Source organism: Mercenaria mercenaria, chromosome 6 (assembly GCF_021730395.1).
Source record: "Mercenaria mercenaria strain notata chromosome 6, MADL_Memer_1, whole genome shotgun sequence".
NCBI classification, from domain to species: Eukaryota; Metazoa; Mollusca; class Bivalvia; order Venerida; family Veneridae; genus Mercenaria; species Mercenaria mercenaria.
Genome location: NC_069366.1, coordinates 86,066,380 through 86,084,002, shown reverse-complemented (window position 1 = coordinate 86,084,002; position 17,623 = coordinate 86,066,380). Strand labels below are relative to the sequence as shown.

The 17,623-nt window shown below is 35.0% G+C and overlaps 1 protein-coding gene across 1 annotated transcript in view; it reads left to right on the top strand.

Annotated features, from left to right (window-relative positions):
• Positions 1–16,933, top strand: part of LOC123549884 (endonuclease/exonuclease/phosphatase family domain-containing protein 1-like) — a 42,809-nt gene extending 25,876 nt beyond the window's left edge. Inside the window, 6 exon segments of the mRNA XM_053546542.1 lie at positions 343–450; positions 4,713–4,838; positions 7,313–7,448; positions 8,231–8,284; positions 8,877–9,017; positions 10,798–16,933. Coding sequence (XP_053402517.1) covers positions 343–450; positions 4,713–4,838; positions 7,313–7,448; positions 8,231–8,284; positions 8,877–9,017; positions 10,798–10,979 — 747 coding nt within the window. The 3' untranslated portion in view covers positions 10,980–16,933.
• Positions 16,934–17,623: the final 690 nt, after the last annotated feature.

The following is a 17,623-nucleotide window of genomic DNA, read 5'->3' as shown; positions in this document are numbered from 1 at the left end:
ACTTTAATAGTTGCATAGATCCAAAAAATACCCAATTTGTCTTACTAATACCGTTAAAAATTCATGTCCCCATGTGTTTAGGCAATTTCATACCAATGAAATTAAATAATTCTACAGTATAAACTAAAGTATTAAAAAATACCTTTGTGACATCCCTAAAATTACTTGAGTTTCTCTTATACGAATCTCGAGGAAATCAAAAGTACGTTTGAAATGATGAAGGAAAGAAGACTGGGGTACAGAATGTACTTTGTATTAAGTATGATAAACTCCTTTACTCATTATATGTATTACAACTATTCTACAATCTTTATGTTTTTGTCTCTTTTGACGTTTTGACAGATCTGTGACGAATTGAATACTCCCACACTATCCAATATACAGAAGTGGGCGGGGCACAGAGGGAAATGGAATTGTGTTGTGTCGGAAGCAACTGGCAGAATGCACATGGTAAGGCTGTGTCTGTTTCTGGTATTGGTTGTAGGGCATGCAGATGTCGTAAAAGTTTATTTTCTTGCTTTTGTCCCCATGCCAGCTCGTTTTTACAATACAACAGTTATTTTAGGTAGCTGTAAAATACCATGCATGCATAAGATTTTTTGTACGTAATGAAAACTCAGATGTTTGGAATAATACATGGAAAAATTTGTTTGTCCACAAAAGCTTATTCTTTCATTATAGGAGTGTGATAAACCTGCATACAAGTAGTTAAAACCAGAACTGTTCCTGAAGCTATTTCTGTATTTTATTACATTTGCTTAGATCCCTAGAGTATTTATTTGGCAATTACTGTCTCTTATCTCGGCAACAAATTTTAAAATTGAAGAATTGCTGAATTTGCAGTAATTTCCAATCCTTTATCTGCCTATTCGGAGGAAGCGTTTCAAGTTTTTGGGTTTCATTTAAAGACTTCGGGAATTTAAAGAAATACTGCATACTGTTCCTGAATTTTAAAATGTGATTGTTTTTGTCATGGTATGACCTCTGTGCACGAAAATGAGAAAAAAAAATGTTAAGCATTAGAAGATTAATATACTCAGTTATTTCAGGTAGGAAGCATTTCCTGATTATTTTTACACTCACAGGTTTCTTGGGCTGATTCCATAACCGTTATTGGGTCATATAGTACACTGTTTTTCCAATATTGAGACGAAAATTTCCAGTTGTACACTACAAAAAGGTTGTGGTGAAAAGTTAGATCTTTAAGACTTTAGTGCAAAAATTTCAGCAAAATGAGATGAAAAAGCATCAGAATGAGAGTCATTGTAAAGAAAAAGAAGTCGGATAAATGACTGAAAAACTGTTCCCATTTTTGACCAAGATATTGCTAAAACTTCTAAAGCACATGGTATGGGTAATCTTCCAAAACTACTTTGAGAAAAACCTGACACTAAATTACAACTGCCTAAAATAGATTAAATATTATTAGTCTCTTACAGACATTTTCATCTTAAATTTTTTCTTAGCTGGACAGGCCAGTATCTAGAAGGGTTTCTGTCTCTGTTCTGGGGGATCTTACTCTGTTGCTCTGGTCATTTTTAGCTTGACTATTCAAAGAATAGTCTAGCTATTCTACTCACCCTGGCATCGGCGTCGGCGTCACACCTTGGTTAAGTTTTTGCATGCAAGTACATACAGCTATCATTTAAAGGCATATAGGTTTGAAACTTATTTTTTCTTTTTCTAGGTCAATTACCAACCTCACTGGGTCAAGTCCCATAACTCTGACATGTATTTTGAGCAAATTATGCCCCCTTTTGGACTTAGAAAATTCTGGTTAAAGTTTTACATGCAAGTTACTATCTCCAAAACTAATGCAGATATTGAATTGAAACTTCACATGTGTCTTCGGGGTTATATAACTAGTTGATAGCAGCAAGTCCCATAGCTCTTACCTTCATTTTGGCCAAATTATGCCCCCTTTTGGACTTAGAAAATTCTGGTTAAAGTTTTGCGTGCAAGTACATACAGCTAATACTAAAAGGCATATAGATTTAAAACTTATTTTTTCTTTTCAAGATCAATTACCAACCTCACTGGGTCAAGTCCCATAACTCTTACATGTATTTTGAGCAAATTATGCCCCCTTTTGGACTTAGAAAATTCTGGTTAAAGTTTTGCATGCAAAGACATACAGCTATTACTAAAAGGCATATAGATTTGAAACTTATTTTTTCTTTTTCTAGATCAATTACCAACCTCACTGGGTCAAGTCCCATAACTCTGACATGTATTTTTGGCAAATTATGCCCCCTTTTGGACTTAGAAAATTCTGGTTAAAGTTTTACATGCAAGTTACTATCTCCAAAACTAATGCAGATATTGAATTGAAACTTCACATGTGCCTTCAGGGTTATAAAACTAGTTGATAGCAGCAAGTCCCATAACTCTTACCTTCATTTTGGCCAAATTATGCCCCCTTTTGGACTTAGAAAATTCTGGTTAAAGTTTTGCATGCAAGTACATAGAGCTAATACTAAAAGGCATATAGATTTGAAACTTATTTTTTCTTTTTCTAGATCAATAACCAGCCTCATTGGGTCAAGTCCCACAACTCTTACATGTATTTTGAGCAAATTATGCCCCCTTTTGGACTTAGAAAATTCTTGTTAAAGTTTTACATGCAAGTTACTATCTCCAAAACTAATGCAGATATTGAATTGAAACTTCACATGTGTCTTCAGGGTTATAAAACTAGTTGATAGCAGCAAGTCCCATAACTCTGACCTTCATTTTGGTCAAATTATGCCCCCTTTGGACTTAGAAAATCCTGGTTAAAGTTTTGCATGCAAGTACTTACAGCTATTACTAAAAGGCATATAGATTTGAAACTTATTTTTTCTTTTTCTAGATCAATTACCAACCTCACTGGGTCAAGTCCCATAACTCTGACATGTATTTTGGGCAAATTATGCCCCCTTTTGGACTTAGAAAATTCTGGTTAAAGTTTTACATGCAAGTTACTATCTCCAAAACTAATGCAGATATTGAATTGAAACTTCACATGTGCCTTCGGGGTTATAAAACTAGTTGATAGCAGCAAATCCCATAACTCTGACCTTCATTTTGGTCAAATTATGTCCCCTTTTGAACTTAAAACTCTTTTGATATTTAACCTTTTTGGGTAATATTTTCCAGCTGCTGGGACAATATTTCGAATAATCGAGCTTGGCTGTCTTACAGACAGCTCTTGTTTACAATACAACAGTTATTCTAGGCAGCTGTAAAATACCATGCATGCATAAGATTTTTTGTACATAGAAAACTCGGAAAATTTTATTGGAAAAATACAGAGAAAAATTTGTTTGTCCATAAAAAACTTATTCTTTCATTATAGGAGTGTGATAAACCTGCATAAAAGTACTAGTAGTTAAAACCAGAACCATTCCTATGCTATTTCTGTATTTTATATCATTTAAGTGGATACCCTTGAGTATTTCTGTGGCCATTATTGTCTCTTTACCTGGCAACAAATTTCAAAGATGAAGGAATGCTGAACTAGCTTTTATTTTCACTCATAAATCTCCCTTTCCCAAGAAGTGTTTCAAGCTTTCGAGTTTCATTAAAAAAACTTTGGGAGTTAAAAGGAAGGCTGCATACTGTTCCTGAATTTTAAAATGTGATTGTTTTTGTCATGGTGTGAAATTTCCTCTGTGAATGAAAATGAAATGATTATGAAAAAGTTTATTGTTTAGTGGTAGAACATTAATATACTCAGTTATTTCAGGTATGAAAGCTGTTTTAACAGCATTTCACTTTAAATAACAATGTAACAATGATCAGTGTTGGTCACCTACCCAATGCATGTATTCACTGGTTCTTTACCCTCACAGGTTTCTTGGGCTGATTCCATGGCCGTTATAGGGTCATATTGTACATTTTCCCCCAAATTTATGTCAAAAATTTCTAGTTGTACACTACAAAAAAATTGTGGTAAAAAGTTAGATCTGTAAGACAGTTAGACTTGAGTGCAAAAATTAAAGCCGAATGATATGAAAGATCATCAAAATGGAAGTCATTGTAAAGAAAAAAATGTCGAATAGATGACTGAAAAACTGTTCCCATTTTTGACCAAGATACTGCTGAAACTGCTAAAGCACATGGTATGGGTGATCTTCCAAAATTACTTCGAGAAAAACCTGACGCTAAATTACAACTGCCCCAAATAGATGGAATATTATGAGTATCTTACAGACATTTTCATCTTAAACTTTTTTGTAGCTGTTACTACAAAGAGCGTACATATCATCATTATGAACATGTATAGGTGATTCGTTGGACTAGTAGTAACAAGCTTCACTGTCACTTCAGAGGTCTTGGGTTCGAAATTTAGTCTAGACACTGGAAATTTCTGAGATGCACTTGAGTGTCTCCCTACAGGTAACTAAGAGGCCAGTTTTGGAAAGACAGCTTCGCATGTATCTGTGCTATACACCGGGCACTTTTAAGAACCGGACTGTCTATTTGCAAAGAGCTAGATTAAATTAGCTGGACAGGCCTGTATCTTAAAGGGTTTTTCTCTCTCTGTTCTGGGGGCTTTGTCTCACTCTGTTCCTCTGGTCAGATCAATCTGTGTCCCTACTTGTAGAGGATGAATTTGGTGCCCTGAGTAGCAGCCTTTGGACAGTGTAAAGTGCCTTTGAACATGCTCATTATGAAAAGGGTGTTATATAAACCTGGTATAATAATAATATATATGTTTTTCATTCCAGAGTAACGAGTTTAATGGATTTCTGTATGACGAGTCTCAGGGTATATCTGTAATCAGTTCCTGCCTTCTTACCAAGACGAAAAAACAGAAACCTTTCACACGACAACCTTTTATTGCAACGTTCAAGGTAATTTTATCAATAATTGATTTTTACCGTCATTATCACCTTTATATTAACACTATATCTAGTCTGACAGGGTTCAGTGCATCTTTCAATGCAATTTAATCATTGATTTGAACTGTCTGTTTTCAATACGTATGTCTGTTTTCGACATTCAGTGTCTGTATTACATCAGTCTTATTGGGTGCATGCACACTGGAAATTTAATGAATGGCAACCTGTGATGGCAGTAGTAGAAGCTGCCTGGTCTGTCTGCTAATTTTATCAGAAATAAAAAGAAAAAAATCCCCATGATTTGCTTCTCTGTCCATATGAAAGATCTATTGGGTGTATGAACACCTGTCTGAAAAAATATATCAGGCTTGAACTTTGTAATTTTTATCAATGCTAATAACTATTCGCAGTATTTTTGACAAATTCGAGGTACCGGTAAATGTAACACCAATTAAATTTATTGTCATTTCTAGCAAAATTTTAAGCCTCTTAAAGACTACTACATCGAGAAGGCAGCTAGGCTAAAGAAAATGCTGATTCCACAGACTTTCATTTAAAAAAGAAACTGTGTTTAAAACTGTTCCCAATGTTGATATTTTGTTTTTTGTTATAATCAGCATACTTGGTGTGACAAGATGCTTTTACTGGTTTGTTATATTGCAGAAAAGCATTAAGTGAGATAAAATTGCCTTGAGCAAGTCTAACTGATAATTCGCGCATTAAGTACGCTTTCAAGTACTTGTTTAATGTTCTACATTTAATGAGGAATTTTGAAGAAATAATTGCAGAAAAATCACCATGACCTTGTTGATATATAGACTGATGCCATTTGTAAGAGTACATATAAAATAACTTTGTCTGCCATAATTTTTGTTTTAAGAGCACCTTCTAGGAAAATTACGTTATCCCTTATATCTAACTTGAGAGAATGAGACTAAGATGAGACTGGGTTTCTTGGCAGAGAATATGTCAACATCAGTAGGAAAGGGAAACTTTTGGGGGTTTTTTTTCCCCGTTCTCAACAGATTTGATTTAAGCAAAGTGAGCAGAATGCAGTAAATGTTGAATATGGTAATCATTTTACATTTTTAGTTCATCTGATTTTTGGAAAAAATATGATGAGTTATTGTCATCACTTGATCGGCGTCGGCGTCAGCGTTGCCTGGTTAAGTTTTATGTTTAGGTCAGCTTTTCTCCTAAACTATCAAAGCTATTGCTTTGAAACTTGCAACCCTTGTTCACCATCATAAGCTGACCCTGTACATCAAGAAACATAACTCCATTCTGCTTTTTGCAAGAATTATTGCCCCTTTTGGACTTAGAAAATCAGTTTTCTTGGTTAAGTTTTATGTTTATGTCAGCTTTTCTCCTAAACTATCAAAGCTATTGCTTTAAAACTTGCAACCTTGGTCACCATCATAAGCTGACCCTGTACAGCAAGAAACATAACTCTGTCCTGCATTTTGCGAGATTTATGGCCCCTTTTGGACTTAGAAAATATCAGATTTCTTGGTTAAGTTTTATGTTTAGGTCAGCTTTTTCTCTTAAACTATCAAAGCTATTGCTTTGAAACTTGCAACATCTGTTCATCATCATAAGCTGACCCTGTACAGAAAGAAACATAACTCTGTCCTGTATTTTGCAAGATTTATGGCCCCTTTTGGACTTAGAAAATATCAGATTTCTTGGTTAAGTTTTATGTTTAGGTCAACTTTTTCTCTTGAACTATCAAAGCTATTGCTTTGAAACTTACAACACTTGTTCTCCATCGTAAGCTGACCCTGTACATCAAGAAACATAACTCCATCCTGCTTTTTGCAATAATTATTGCCCCTTTTGGACTTAGAAAATCAGTTGTCTTGGTTGAGTATTATGTTTAAGTCAGCTTTTCTCATAAACTATCAAATCTATTGCTTTAAAACTTGCAACAGTTTTTTACTATCATAAGCGGACGCTGTACATCAAGAAACATAACTCTATCCTGCTTTTTGAAAGAATGATGGCCCTTTTTAGACTTACAAAAGCATGGGTAGGACAATATTTCTATTATACAAAAAAATCAAATGAGCATCAGCACCCGCAAGGGCTCTTGTATTGAAAATAAAATAACTACAGGTAAATGTTCTTCATACTAAGCACAAAGAAGATCATGCATGGTACAGGTTATGTTAACCACATCAAGATGATGTGCAGAGTTCACAACTCTGTTAACTTGCTCCAAGGTCATGGTCATACTTAGAGGTTAAAAGTCATGATCACAACCTTATAATCATATCACCCTGGGTGTGTTAAGGCCATAATGAATTAATTGCTTGATTATGATCCTCACCCACTCCACATTTTTCATTCCACCCTGACCTTTTTTTTCTTTAAGGAAATAAAACAAAAAAGAACATTTTTAAGAAAAAAGTTATTTCATTTTCTTACAGGATACTATCAATTGTCAGAAACAAAAATAACATGTTTAGTATTTGTTAATATTTCAGATCAAGCGTTTTGACTGTGCATTAGTAAGTGTGCATCTTAAAGCAACAGGTTTAGCCAACGAAGATTTGGGACGTCTACAAGCAGAGATAGACAAGATCTCTGATCTCATAGAAGCTATACAGGAACAACTTCCAGGTAGATTTTTGCTAAATCATAAAACAAATATAACTGTAAAATCAACTTATTCCTTTTTCATGATGTTTTGTGATTTTGTTCAAAATGATTATTTCATGAGGATATGAATTTTGGGAATTTTAATTTTAATGATAAAATGAATGGGAATTTTTCTTTTTCATTGTGATTTAATTTAGTGGACTTACTCAGCCTTGAAATTCAAAAAATAAGTTCTTCGTGTACATTTTGTCTGTTTTGTAAATGCTAAATATTGGAAGATGTTCTGTAAATTCTAAGAACAAGGGAGTTGCTTTGTAGATCCTAAGTTTGAGGAAGTTGCTTTGTTAGTGCTAAGTATGGGAAAGTTGCTCTGTAAATGCTAAGAATGAGGGAGTTGCTTTGTAAATCCTAAGTAAAAAAAAAGTTGGTTTGTAAATGCTAAGTTAGAGAAAATTGCTTTTTAAATGCTAAGTATGAGGGAGTTGCTTTGTAATGCTAAGTTTGAAAAAGGTGTATTGTAAATGCTAAGTATGGGAAAGTTGCTTTGTAAATGCTATGTAAGAGAAAGTTGCTTTGTAAGTGCGAAGTATGGGAAAGTTGTTTTGTAAATGCTAAGTTTCAGAATGTTGCTTTCTAAATGCTAAGTTTGAGAAAGTTGCTTTACAAATACTAAGAATGAGTGCAACCATTTGTTGCATGTTAAAGGTGTTGTAGTATGTTATTCGAAATATAAGCAGGGTTTTTTTTGTGGGTGAAGCATTGAATGGTTGTTTAATATGTTCTTTATGCATTTGTATTTACAGGTGAAAAGGACATCATTATTTTAGGAGATTTCAACCTAGCACCAAATACTGAAGGTAACTTTTTGAAAATCCATTTTTGTTGTAAATCAAGTAGCTTTAAAAAAAAAACAGGCTGTGAGGGACTTTAATAAGATGCAAGTAGAATTATTGATTTGAAAAAAAAAAATTCTGCTAAAGTCATGTGAAAAATTCAATGTTTTTATTGGTGTATGGAGTCTTGAAAATCTTTATTTGCTATTGCAAACAAATAAAAAAAAAATAAAACAATGTAAAGTTTTGTCTGTAAGCAACTTGCTATATAGCAAAAGAAAAGTTTGCTTCTTTCAAAAATGGACTTTTGTAACAAGACTGTCTACTTTAATAATGGTCACAAGAATGAAGCATTGTTGTTTTTACTTGTCGGGATGGTCCTTGTGCTAAAATAAAACTATATACCAGTATCAGTTATTGCAGCGGGCTATCCTAGTTTCTATTTGCAGTTAAAAAGATTTGTTTCCTGGATATATTTTTTTCACACTTTTTACTTGCTAACTTTAGTTGATTGATGATAGAGAGAAGACCAGCCCTTCCTAGAAATCTGTTTTAGATTTATTTCGGGCTTCAGTACAAGTTTTTAGTTATGATTAATGACTACTTTTCATTTCAGATTTCAATGATTTACGTAACCTAGGTTACCACAACTGTGTCAGTGAAGGGGTGTTAACCAACATCAGTGATGCTAACTTGAAAGGCAGCAAAACATATGACAATATCTGGATTTCTAAACAGACAAAACAGGTTTTTACTGGTATGTATACTTACATGGTTTTTGTTGCCATACTCTGTAAGATTTCTGTATTAGGAGGGAGACATATTGTTTTTGCCCTGTCCATCCATCTGTCTGTGCGTCTGTCCCTCACACTTCAATATCTGAAGAACCATTTGACCTAGAACCTTCAAACTTCATAGGTTGATGGGGCTTATAGAATAGACGACCCTATTGTTTTTGGGGTCACTTCATCAAAGGTCAAGGTCACAGGTGCCTGAACATGGAAAACGTTTTTAGATCAATAGCTTCAGAACCACTTGACCAAGAATGTTGAAACTTCGTAGGATGATTGGACATGCAGAGTAGATGATCCCTATTGATTTGGGGTCACTGAATCAAAGGTCAAGGTCACAGGGGCCAGAATCTGTCACACTTCATATCCAATAAATAACTGGAGAACCAACTGACCTAGAACCTTCAAACTTCATAGAGTGATTGGGCTTATGGAGTAGATGACCTGAATCGTTTTAGGGGTCATTCCATCAAACTGAATATGGAAAACTATTTCCAATCAATAACTTGAGAACCGCTTGACCCGGAATGTTGAAACTTTATAGATGATTGGACATGATTTTTGGGTTACTCCGTCTAAGGTCAAGGTCATGGGCCGTTAACATGGAAAACTATTTTCGATCAATAACTTGAGAACTACTTGACCCAGTTTGTTTTGGGTTTAACGCCGTTTTTCAACAGTATTTCAGTCATGTAACGGCGGGCAGTTAACCTAACCGGTGTTCCTGGATTCTGTACCAGTACAAACCTGTTCTCCGCAAGTAACTGCCAACTTCCACTTGACCCAGAATGTTTGAACTTCATAGGATGATTGGATATGCATATTAGATGACCCCCATTGATTTTGGGGTCACTCGATTAAAGGTCAAGGTCACAGGGGTCAGAACATGGAAAACCAATTCCAATCCATAACTTGAGAACCACTTGACCCAGAACATTGAAACTTCATGGGATGATTGGACATGCCAAGTAGATGACCCCTATTGCATTTCAGTCACTAAGCCAACCATCAGTGTGTCTTTGATTTTTGCTCCTGTCCCCTATCGACTTTTTGCTAATTACTACTATGCTTTAGGGGAGACATAGGCTTTTCTACAAAAGCAGCTTCTCATTAACTGTCAACTTTAAGTAATAGCAGATTTGTTTTTAAAAATGGATGTAACGCCAGTTTCATTAACAGTCAAATCTGTATTAAGCAACACGCCAAGGGAGTGACAGAATCTGTCTGCCTCAGGCAGATGGCTGTTTAAACACAAGTTAAATTTAGAAGAGAAGTTTGTAAAGTTAGCTGACTGGCTGCTTAAGGCAAGTGACTGCTTGATAAAGGTGGTCATTAAGACAGGTTAAATAGTATTTGAGTTTCCAGTGGCCAGTTACTTACCCAGTGTTTTACTGATCCAGTAAAAGCATTCACTGCTATACTCTAAATCACACTCAAATTTTTTCATGTGAGGAATCTGGCCTGCTGGTATGAAAGTGACTGTTTCTGCCATGATGGCAGTTCATGCTGGAATTTTTTACATCTGGAGGATCACTTGAAATCTCCCTTCCCTGTAAAGCTGGAAAGTCACTATATGAACTGAATTTCGTCATTGTGACCTTAAATCAAACCTTAAAACTAAAAAATGTTAGAGTGTCAGAATAATTGATGTGGTTCTTTATTATTTTGTCCATCATCTTAAGTTTTTTTGAGCGTTTATGACAAGGAATATATGTAAATTTGTTTATATGAATTATTGCATTTCAGGTAACAGTGATGTTATCAGGGAGGGGCTGACGAGTCCCTGGATACCAAAAGGCTGGACATGGGGAGGGGTCGTCAGCGATCATTGTCCAATCTGGGCACAGTTCTATACTGGAAAAGATCTCGATTCTGGGGATCTCAAGATAGGGCCAGAAGCAATAAGATTTGCATTAGGCAATGAATAAAACATACAAATGTTACACATATTGCCAAAGACAATGATGAAAAACTACTATGTGTATATGGCTAGATTACTGTGTATATATACTACAAAATCTATTTATTTCCTGCTTTCAGTGCTTTACTGAAAGAATGGACCCACTGCTCACTATTTTTAGCTCACCTGTCACGAAGTGACAAGGTGAGCTATTGTGACCGCTTGATGTCCGTCGTCCGTCGTGCGTCAACAGTTTGTAAAAAAATCTTCTTGAAAACCACTGGGCAGAATTACACCAAACTTAACAGGAATGATCCTTGGGTGGCCCCCCTTTCAAAATTATTCAAAGAATTGAATTCCATGGAGAACTCTGGTTGCCATGGCAACCGAAAGGAAAAACTTTAAAAATCTTCTTCTCAAAAACCAGAAGCTAGAGCTTAGATAATTGGTGTGAAGCATTACCTAGTGGACCTCTACCAGTTTTCTTCAAATCATGACCCTGGGGTCAAAATTGACCCCGCCCTAGGGGTCACTTGATTTAACATAGGAAAATCTTAAAAAATCTTCTTCTCAAAAAGCAGAAGCCCTAGAGCTTAGATATTTGACATGTAGCATTGCTTAATGGACCTCTACTAAAGTTGTTCAAATCATGACCTCCGGGTCAAAATTGACCCCGCCCCAGGGGTCACTTGATTTTACATATGAAAATCTTCAAAAAAGTTCTAAAAATAGACCAGAAGGCCTAGAGCTTAGATATTTGACATGTAGCATTGCCTTTTGGACCTCTACAAAATTTGTTTAAATCATGACCCCCGGGGTCAGAATTGACCCCGCCCCAGGGGTCACTTGATTTTACATAGGAAAATCTTTAAAAATCTTCTTCTCAAATACCAGAAGCCCTAGAGCTTAGATATATGAAGTGAAGCATTGCCTAGTGGACCTCTACCAAGTTTGTTCAAATCATGACCCTGGGGTCAAAATTGACCCCGCCCCAGGGGTTACTTGATTTAACATAGGAAATCTTAAAAAATCTTCTTCTCAAAAACCATAAGCCCTGGAGATATTTGACATGTAGCATTGCCTAGTGGACCTCTACTAAAGTTGTTCAAATCATGACCCCGGGGTCAAAATTGACCCCGCCCCAGAGGTCACTTGATTTTACATATGAAAATCTTCAAAAAATTTCTAAAAATAAACCAGAAGGCCTAGAGCTTAGATATTTCACATGTAGCATTGCCTAGTGGACCTCTACAAAATTTATTTAAATCATGACCCTCGGGGGGTCAAAATTGGCCCCGCCGCCGGGGTCACTTGATTCTACATAGGAAAATCTTAAAAAATCTTCTTCTCAAAAACCAGAAGCCCTAGAGCTAAGATATTTGACATGTAGCATTGCCTAGTGGACCTCTACTAAAGTTGTTCAAATCATGACCCCGCCCCAGGGGTCACTTGATTTTACATATGAAAATCTTCCAAAAATTTTCTAAAAAAAAAACCAGAAGGCCTAGAGCTTAGATATTTCACATGTAGCATGGCCTTAGACTTCTACGAAATTTGTTCAAATCATGACCCCTGGGGTCAAATTGGCTCTGCCCCATGGGGTTACTTGATTGTACATAGAAAAATCTTCAAAATTTTCTTTAAAAAAAACCAGAAGGCCTAGAGCTTAGATATTTGACATGTAGCATTGCCTAGTGGGCCTCTACAAAATTTGTTCAAATCTTGACCCAGCCCCAGGGTTACTTGATTGTGCATAGGGAAATCTTCATAAATTTGCTAAAAATAAACCAGAAGGCCTAGATCTTAAAGCTTTAGCTAAGAAATTTGTTAAAGCAAGCAACTCTACTCAGGTGAGCGATATAGGGCCATCATGGCCCTCTTGTCATTGAGGTTACTGTACTATTGATCCCACTATTCATCGATTTCAATGGTTTACTGATAGAACTCACTTTTCATTGTTTTCAGTGTTTTACTTGGGAAATAGATTTTAGTTTTGCATGCTTTGTTGGCAAATAAAACACAGTTTGAGTTTATATGCGTAGTAATCTAATCACAAAGGCTGAAGGCCCGAGTGATTAATTACAACGTATCTGAACGTAAAAACATGTTTAATTTGACAACAAAGCACACAAATTGAAATCTATTTCCATTCTAACATGTTCGAATTACAACAGGAAGGGATACTAATCTGGAATCCTGTTTTAGGCAGAATAGCCAAAAGTAGGTCATTTTGTGAAACATGTTTTAATCGGCAAGACAATACACGGTAAAATCCTTCTTTGTTTATATAAAAGAAAATCTTAGAGTTAGAATGAAAGATAGAACCCACTGTCACTGTTCTCAGCTTGTTTAAACATGAACAACGGCAGTAATTTAATTCAGCCAGTGTAAACCCTCACAGAATTAAAATTAAAAAATGTATACATGTACATTTCATGGACACATTTCATATTTTTTACTTAAACTTTGCAATATTGTGATAGGTCAAATGAAATTGCACAAGAAATATTGTAGCTTTTGGTTAAAATCATTGTAAAGACATGGAAGAAACATTATGTAAGATCATACTATTCTTTGTTCTTCAACATCATATTCTACAGTTAGACTCCTGGGGTAGACACTTGTGAAAATATATCTTTTGTTTACTCTAGCATACTGGATCAAGGTTTCTGGTGATTTCACTGGTGCTGAAAAGCTCCATGTTACATGTCTTTGTAACATCATGGCATATTTCCAGTTTATGAATATAAGGCTCCTGAGCGTTATTTAATATGCTGCTATAAGACAAAAGTGCTGTAAGAGTGTCACTTGCTTTTGATTTTATATTTACTGCTGTTTGTTGGATATGGCTTGCAAGAAGAAGATTCTATCACAGGTTGTATTCAAATTTTTGGAATATCCAATCCTCAGGTAACTGTGTAGATGTGGTAACTCTTCAGAGCCTCATTACTGCTTAAACAGTTCTCCAACAAGATACTCCCATCTACATTTATAACCAGTGAAGGAATCTTATAAGCTTACACTGAAGCAAACAAATATCCCATATTTGTTTTGCTCATTTTGACTTTGAAAGAATATTGAATACTGCATTGGATAAAATATTAGAAATGTTTAAATATAAGTGGATATTTAATGCTATTGATATTAACTGACTATATTTACTGGTCTATGAGGTCTTACTTTGGATTAAGTACTTTCTAACTTAAAATTAATCAGCCAATAAAATAATTTGGAAAAACAAGATTTTGATTTGGTCTATTAAAAATATAAATTTTTATGTTATGGTACACTTTAGAAATTTTGCTCTTAACTTTGATATTTTAGAAGATATACTTCACAATGCAAAGTATGTGAAATAATTTCTTGCAAAGATACTGTATTGTTTATTTGCCAATGTTCATAGTATGCTGTCAATGTATTACTACTTAGTAGATTTTCTGTCAAAATATTTTTTTTTTACATAGCACTTATTATCTCCCCTGACTGCTATTTTTCAGGATCATTCCAGAAATAAAATACAGTATTGACAGTCTCCCAGATACCCAGGAAATATCTGTATAATGCTTATAAAGAAATTTATACCATGATTTCATATGAAAAGTACAGATTTCAAGAATTTCATTTTAGTTTATCATACATTGAACATATATACACTTTCATTTAGTTTTATGCCCCCGAAGGGAGGCATATAGTTTTTGAACCGTCTGTCAGTCTGTCCGCAATTTTCGTGTCCGGTCCATATCTTTGTCATCGATGGATTTTCAAATAACATGGCATGAATGTGTACCACAGTAAGACGACGTGTCGCGCGAAAGACCCAGGTCCGTAGCTCAAAGGTCAAGGTCACACTTAGACGTTAAAGGTCATTTTTCATGATAGTTGGGCGTGTTCGGTCCATATCTTTGTCATCCATGGATGGATTTTCAAATAACTTGGCATGAATGTGTACCACAGTAAGACGACGTGTCGCGTGCAAGACCCAGGTCCGTAGCTCAAAGGTCAAGGTCACACTTAGACGTTAAAGGTCATTTTTCATGATAGTGCATTCGTGTCCTGTCCATATCTTTGTCATCCATGGATGGATTTTCAAATAACTTGGCATAAATGTGTACCACAGTAAGACGACGTGTTGCGCGCAAGACCCAGGTCCGTAGCTCAAAGGTCAAGGTCACACTTAGACGTTAAAGGTCATATTTCAACATAGTTCATTGATGGGCGTGTCCGGTCCATATCTTTGCCATTCATGCTTGGATTTTAAAAATATTGGGCATGGATGTGTACCACAGTAAGACGATGTGTCGCGCGCAAGACCCAGGTCTCTAGGTCAAAGGTCCTAAACTCTAACATTGGCCATAACTATTCATTCAAAGTGCCATCTGGGGCATGTGTCATCCTATGGAGACAGCTCTTGTTTTTTCTTCTTTTATTATGTGTGCCAGTATTTTGATTTTTACTGCTGTGCTGATTGGTTAAGCCGATTTGCTAAAATCATTTTGGATTTCTCTAGGATTGCTTTAAATCATTCTGGTTTTCCCAACATCTGGTTAAATTCGTTTTAGATTTCCTTACACATTTTCATGATGTATTAAGCAGAGCTGAATGTGGCTCTAGTGTTCAGGAAATAGTATTACTGTCGAAATAATTTCAAGATATTTATGGAGTTGGTGCTATAGATGAGATGGAATATTTTGTCGAGATTTGTATAGTTATTGGTATGTCAGTATGTATATATTACAGTATAATGACATGTCAAATGTTAACTTGCCGAGGACATTACAACACCTATACTGTGAAAGGACTAAATTTCTTTTGCATGAAATTTTGTGCTTTTGGCAAAAGTGGATACTTTGTTGGGATATAAATTGATGGACTTTACCATTTGGACACAAAATGAATGAGGATTTTACTTATCTATTTAATTTTGTGGATTGACTCTCCCATGAAATACACAAAAAGTAGTCCCCATGAATATTAATGATTTCGTAGTATCTGTCTGGGAGTATGAATGTCAATTTGGTCTGTATGTAGAATGACCACAGATTTTAACTCCATACAGGACTTGTGTGTCTCAAAATGTCTATGGAAAATACAAGTTTTTCCACTATATTAGATAAAAGACTTGAATATTTTTTTATCTGCTTATAAGATGAGGAGGCGATTTCGGACATGAAATAGTTGTTAAATTTCCTGGTCTTCTAGGAGAGTAAATATGGTAAAACTATGTTTCCTCCGCTTAATTTCACATTTCCAGACCGACCCATCGTTTAAATATTTTTCTTCTGTAGTTTGTATTGAGGGGAACAAAAATGGAATGGACTTTATATTGATTGTAAACTTCAGTATGCCAAGCATTATTGAAACATACAGAGGTAAAATAAAAGCTGAAATTAATTTAAAGTGTTTTGGAGTATGAATAATGTAGAAAAAAATGAATTCATTAATATTCATTAGGGACTAATTTTTGTTGATTGTATGGTTGTATCAGTTCACAAAATTAAGTCCCAAGAAACAAATGTAATCTATTTCATCTTCAGCATTGAAATCAATTAAAATCTTTTCCACACAAGATGTCCACTTTGGTCAAAAACACGGAATTTCATGCTCACAAAATTAAAAGATTTCATAGAAGTTGAGAATTTTGCAATTTGTAATATTTTCAAATGGTGTCTTTGGAAATGGCATTTACAATTTTTTCATTAATTATGGAAGAGCAATAAATTATGCACTGAGCGATTTACGTCTTCAGTGATTTATTTTTTTTTTTTATGTAAAATACTGTTGATATAGCATTTTACATGCGTCAGTATGATTCTATGAAAGTATCTTAATATATTTATGCCATGATTTTTAAACTTTTATAAACTAAAGATCATCAATTTACACATTTTATAGGCAAACTATTTATTTACATGTATATATATTCCACATCTTGTCAAAGTGATTGAAACAATGCAAAAAATCAATAAAATATTACAAATTCAAGAGTTACTGTATTTCTCAGCCATACTTCTTTAAGTCAGACTTGTGTTTTTTCCATATAACAAATTATATATTTTCCCATCAAATTTGAAAAGAAAGAATCGCTGCAACCAAAACTGTTTCACCAAAATTCTCTTTCTCCCATTTATCTGTTCAACTTGCAAAACAATTTCACTTCAACCCACAAACCACTCTGCCCACAAAACTGTAATACCTGCAGAACTATTTCACCCTCAAAACTGTTCCATTTGCTAAACTTTAACTTGCTTTATAAGTTCAATCCAAAGATGAGGCTTATGTTCTCTGTGATGATCTGACAAAAGACTTGGTGTCCAAACTCATTCTCCCGCCTCTGATTCATGTGGAGAAATTGACAGTTACCAAAGATTAGTAATTAGTAAGCCAGGAAGAACACTGGTTACATTAACTGTCTGGCATAACATAATTGAAACAGTGTTGGAAAACGGTACTAAACCCAAAACAAAAGACCCAAATGGGCTCATCCGAGATGAAGCGTTCCCTTTTGACTGTGGAAATTTAAAGAATGATTTCTAGTTATGTTACAGCGAACTTTCTAGAATATGTCATCATTGTGAGACCTTAATTTAACAAAATCAATTTTGTTACTTAAAATTTTTTCTTCCAAAAAAAGACCATTTGGGAAGTAGTTTTGGTCAAATTACTAGCACTGTC